This window comes from Oryzias melastigma, linkage group LG3 (genome assembly GCF_002922805.2).
Source record: "Oryzias melastigma strain HK-1 linkage group LG3, ASM292280v2, whole genome shotgun sequence".
Taxonomy (NCBI): domain Eukaryota; kingdom Metazoa; phylum Chordata; class Actinopteri; order Beloniformes; family Adrianichthyidae; genus Oryzias; species Oryzias melastigma.
Genome location: NC_050514.1, coordinates 8,959,335 through 8,964,474, shown reverse-complemented (window position 1 = coordinate 8,964,474; position 5,140 = coordinate 8,959,335). Strand labels below are relative to the sequence as shown.

At 39.1% G+C, this 5,140-nt stretch overlaps 1 protein-coding gene across 4 annotated transcripts in view; it reads right to left on the bottom strand.

Annotated features, from left to right (window-relative positions):
* The window catches only part of LOC112141874 (extended synaptotagmin-2), a 90,990-nt gene that overhangs the window by 2,709 nt on the left and 83,141 nt on the right, over positions 1 to 5,140 (bottom strand). For all 4 annotated transcript variants that reach the window (XM_024265063.2, XM_024265064.2, XM_024265065.2 and 1 more), the window contains 8 exons: positions 3,935 to 4,006; positions 3,773 to 3,859; positions 3,539 to 3,688; positions 3,055 to 3,455; positions 1,393 to 1,491; positions 1,181 to 1,312; positions 987 to 1,095; positions 858 to 907 (listed from right to left, as the gene is read on the bottom strand). In XM_024265063.2, coding sequence (XP_024120831.1) covers positions 858 to 907; positions 987 to 1,095; positions 1,181 to 1,312; positions 1,393 to 1,491; positions 3,055 to 3,455; positions 3,539 to 3,688; positions 3,773 to 3,859; positions 3,935 to 4,006 — 1,100 coding nt within the window. The remainder of the gene's footprint in view (positions 1 to 857; positions 908 to 986; positions 1,096 to 1,180; positions 1,313 to 1,392; positions 1,492 to 3,054; positions 3,456 to 3,538; positions 3,689 to 3,772; positions 3,860 to 3,934; positions 4,007 to 5,140) is intronic.

Below are 5,140 nucleotides of genomic sequence, written 5' to 3'. Positions count from 1 at the left end.
TTTTTTTTTTTTTTTTTTTTTACTATCCCTCAGCTGATAGTTTGCATAAAGACCCACACCAATGACAGTTGTGTTTTTAACATGTTCTTGTAGCTTTTTTACAACATTGCTCAGCATTTTAGTTGCACCAGTCCTGTTAGCTTGGAGGTGTGAGGGTCTGTAAGCTAGTGGGAGAGTGTAATCAAAGGGATGATGGGAAATGAGGGGAAGCTTTCGTTGTGTTCACACCGTACGCTGCCTCTCCTTTGCCGCTCAGTGAATTCTCTCCTCGCCATCTGTCCAAAAATGTGTTCTTTGAGAGCTTGAGGCCCTGGTGGCATGTGGGAGGAGCTACCAGCTAATGTTTTTAGCCTAATCGCTACATGGAGCGGCGTCTGTGTTCATGTCATTTACAATGTATGGAAGACATGGATGATGTTTAGAGATCAGGTTGCATTATTTCTAAAAGTTCTACACAAACATGTCTTCATGTTTGGGTTCATGAGATCATTCAGAGATTCTCTCAGTGATATATCGGGACATATAATTAAACATGCATAGCAAGGAAAAGGAATAATTTCTGCTGCTGCAACAAATGAAAACCTGTTTGGAATTCCATTTTATCTTCAATAAGCTCATTATTTATGACAGCACACTTTTAATAGCAGTCAGTGAATCTTAAAGACAGTTGAGGAGTCCTGTCTGGTTCTGACGGCTCGACATTAAATACCAATTCTTTGTTTTTTGTTTTTTTTGACACACTGAAATTTCCAAATTGAGAATTTTTTGAGTCAACAGTGTCTTTCTGTGTGTTTTCCTTTTATTCTTCTTCATGAGCGCTACATTTGGACAAATGTGTGTTTCAGTTTAGTACTCACCATAGCGTCAAACCTTTGGTTAATTCTTCAAAATTCAAATCCACCAGAACCTGATGAGAAAGAAACACAATCATTCTTTCAAGAGTACAAACCGTAGAACATTTGAGATGAAGAATGCTGAAAATATACCTTTCCTAGTAGGTTTCCTCTGTGTTTGGAGAGGAGACTTCCGCCGTTCTTCACTGCAACATCCAGAGTTCTTCTGTGCAGCTCCGCAAAAGAAACGTCAAACTCACAGCTGAGTGGGGAGAGAGCGCCCGGCTTACCAAAACCATTGACATGAAAAACGATGTGGAAAAAGCAAAAAGAAGAGCTGGACTCACGACTTGTCGTATACGGGAGACAGGCTTTTCTTTGTGGTGTTGGTTTTCCTTCTGCTGGAGCGCCGCTTGTCAGGGAGCAGGTAGAGGCGGACGTACGGGTCGGTGCCGTGATCGGTGAATGAGATCAGGTTCCTGCGAGAGCGGGGTCAAGTGTCAGAGGGGAAACTCCGTTTTTTTGGAAAAGGCTTCATATCGATTCATATCGTTCACACCTGCAGGAGTGAACGATCACCACCAGTTTGCTCCTCTGGGTGGAGTATCGGATGGTCAGCTTGACCTCCCCCAGAGGGGGGTGTGACGGGCCGGAACCGCTGCACACAAACACAGAGACCGTCATTTCAACGGCACTGACTCAAAGAAACTCTACAAAGCATCTTTACAGCACGCTCCATCGGGTTAAACCAGAGAGTTTCCACATTTAAAAACACAAAATGACGTGATCTCTAGGAGGTTCTGCTCAGTTTGGAATTAAAGTCAGAAAACGTGAGAACTGTACTAGACCCAAACCAAAACTACAAGCAGACCCTTTCCAAAAAGTGACATCATCATTGAAAAATGTTTCATTTCCATAATTCCATTCAAAAAAAGAAACTTGTATAGACAATAGATTCAGGGACCACTGTTTAATTGATTTCAAGTATTTGTTTATTTTTGCATGAATTGGAGTTCCAGCTAATAAAACCTTCAAAAACCAGATAAAAAAATGACAATAATGTGGAGAAATCTGCTCAAATTCTGCAATGTACGATGGTGGTGTTGGTGAATTCTGCTTTCTCCAATCCAAAATCATTGCAACAGTCTAGCAGTGGGACCTGGGATTTTGAAAATCCTGAATCTTAATTGATTTAGAGATCATAACCTTTGTCTTTATATTTTTACTAAAAACTGAGAAGTAAAAGGTGATTCCTCTAAATTATTCGAATTATTTGAAATGATGTCTTTGTGGGTTTTATGAGCTGGAACCCCATTTACGTGAAAATAAGCAAATAAATACTTGAAATCAATTTAACACTGGGCCACAAATTTATATTCTAATGAAGTTTAATATTTTTAAATGGAATTATGGAAATTCATACGCTTTTCCATGATATTCTATTTTTTTTTTTTGAAGGGGCTGATGTGCTCAGTAAGTAGCTTATTTATTTCCCTTTATTTATAGAGCCAAATTAAAATAAAATAAAAAATGTAAGGACAAAAACCCACCAATCCATATAAATGAGATAAAGTGATTTTATCAGGCAGACACTGACATGACAGTGTGAATCGGAGGGGTTTTAGGAAAAAACACAGGAATTTAAGTTTTTTCATTTTATGTCTTAGTGTTGTAAACTGTTGCTTGTAAAATTGCTCGTCCAACATTAAAGGATGATGTTGGTAAAATCCTGAAACTGCTGGGAGAGTTTTACTGCCCAACAAGCTAAAACTAACTGAACCTTTTTGACCTAAAACATTTCCTTTCAATAATATTTTTTCATTTTTTTCTGAAAACTGTTTTTTTTTGTGTTCTTAAAAGTTTTTTTTCTTTTAAAACTAATTGTATTTCCCATGAAAACAGCCTCTCTAGCAAAAACTAATAACTGCTGGTACTTATCATTTCTGTAAGGTAAAAATAGAGTTAATTGCATGAATTTTCCCTACGATCTCAATTTGATTTAGCCTCATTTGAATAATAAAAAGTGAAAACACAAAAAATAAAGTTGCATAAATCTGAGACATTTACGTTCCAGCTGTTCCTCTAAAATAAATCCTGAAAAAGGAAACCATCCTTCGATTAATCATTTATGCAGAAGGATTGCACAGAAGATGGGACTTTGGACACAAAAAGGCACTTTCTGCTCCCACCCCCAAAGAAAGAAGCTGATTTAGACAGATACTTGTAAAGCTGCTGCAGTCTCTGCTGCAGCTCCTGCGTGGCGTATGGGTTGGAGATGTCGGATGCGATGCTGGGCGTCGCCTCTTTGCCGTCAGCCAAGTACAGCTGGGATCCAGACAGGGCCAGATTGGAGGTGCTCCTCCCGTTCTCCGCTAAGCCTCCTTTTCCCATGAGGCCGGGTCCGGAGTCCTTGTAGTCCGTGGAGCTGCTGGGCTCCCTCTGCTGGTCCTGGGCTGACACAGAGGCGGAGCGGTGGAAGCTGGAGTTGTTCGGGGTAGGCTTGGCGGAGTCTGAGGAGACTGAAGGGCGTGGCATCGGGCCAGAAGAGCTTGACTTGCGGACCTGGACTGAGGACGGGCTGGAGCTTCTGATGGAAGATGTGTCCTTCTCTAGACACAACACCTAAAACAGAAGGTAGTGAAAAAGAAAGAGTCACAAAGTCACACAGTTACACATCTCTGACCTTCATAGTTTTTGTTTCTTACCCGCAGAGCCATCTTCATCTTTACGGTGGAGCACGGGCCCTGGTTCTTGATGGGGAAGTGCTCGTTCAGCATCATGTTCTTGGCCTCCACCAGGCGGCTCAGAGGTACCGTTATGGTTCCCATAGAACACTCGTGCTTGGCGTCCTTCACCTTTGAGATGTGGGGTTCAAAACATGAGCTGAGCCTGTTACTGCAGCCAAAGACGCCAGAGCCAATCAGAACAGGACGTCCTACCTCCACTTCCAGCTCCTGTGTTTTGGGATTGTGGATGAGGAAGGTGAAGTTCTCCTCCCACAGTGGTTGAATGGTTTTGTATTTGGTCTAGAAAAGAAGAAAAGTAAAAAAAAAAAGTCAGAAGGACATGATGTGATTTTTATGATGAGGAGGTCATCTCACCTTGCTTTCAAAGGATTTGTGTCCCACTGTGAACTGGACAAATGGATTTGGGTCGCTCGTGACTTTTTTAGCCTAAAGAATAAAAAAAAGTACTTCAGATTAGATGTACATTTGCATAAACCAATCAACAATGGGCTTTAAGACCATTTAAGTCTTGAAAACTCAGAAAATAATAGTTTATTCTGAAACTTTATGGTGAAAAAGAAAAAAGCAAATTAGATGTTTAAACCAAAAAGTCCAGAAACACAGAATTAGTTTGAATGGAGAAACAAAAGAAGAAAATGCTGTTATTCACACATATTTGTTAGCAGCTGGTTAGATTTGGAGACAAATAAAGCCGTCAGCACACAGAAACAATCATTACTTAAGTCCTGAAATGCACTTTGATGTTTCATGAGACGATCTCAAAGCAGGACGCAATGTGGTAAAACGAAAAATAGATTTAGAATGGAAATTTGTGACATATTCTACTATTAAAGCTGTTTGCTTTACCCATCCCTACTGTTTTTCACAATAGGGATGGGTGATATATCGGAGCCAGTATCGGTGTCGAACAATATTTGATTATTAAAGTTTATCCACCAATATTGTTCTGACCGTTTTCAGATACACTGTATTTTTTGACATCATGGATACTTGTTCCTATTAGATCCTTGGAACTGGGAAGCTTATGTTAACAGTCATAGTCAGTAATTGTTCTGACTGTTTTCATGTGTATTTTATATTTGATAGGGATATATGTTGTTCCCAATGGATTCTTGATAACAGAAAGTTTATGATTTACAGCGGTGTCTAATAGTCAGTAAATGGTTTAAATGTTTTTAGGTATATTTTCAAAGTTTTAAGGTGATACTTGTTACTATGAGACCCTTTGCTGTATGTTAAAAATGACAAGTATAATCTGATTGTATAGTACAAGAAAAGTTTAACATTTTTTTAGAGCTGTCAGGCGATTAAATTTTTTAATCGCGATTAATCGCACTCTGTCCCCGAGTTAACTCGCGATTAATCGCAAATTAAGTTGTGACCATTTTTTTTTAGGAAAAACATGTGTGCTACGTGGAATTTAGCAGTTCTACATTAATTATGAAAACAAGAATGGTAAAATTAATAGTTTTCTTCAGAAATACTTTATTTTGTAACATTATATTGAGATAAACTTTCTTAACAATAAAAGGCTGTAACATAAAATGCCTAACAAAAGCC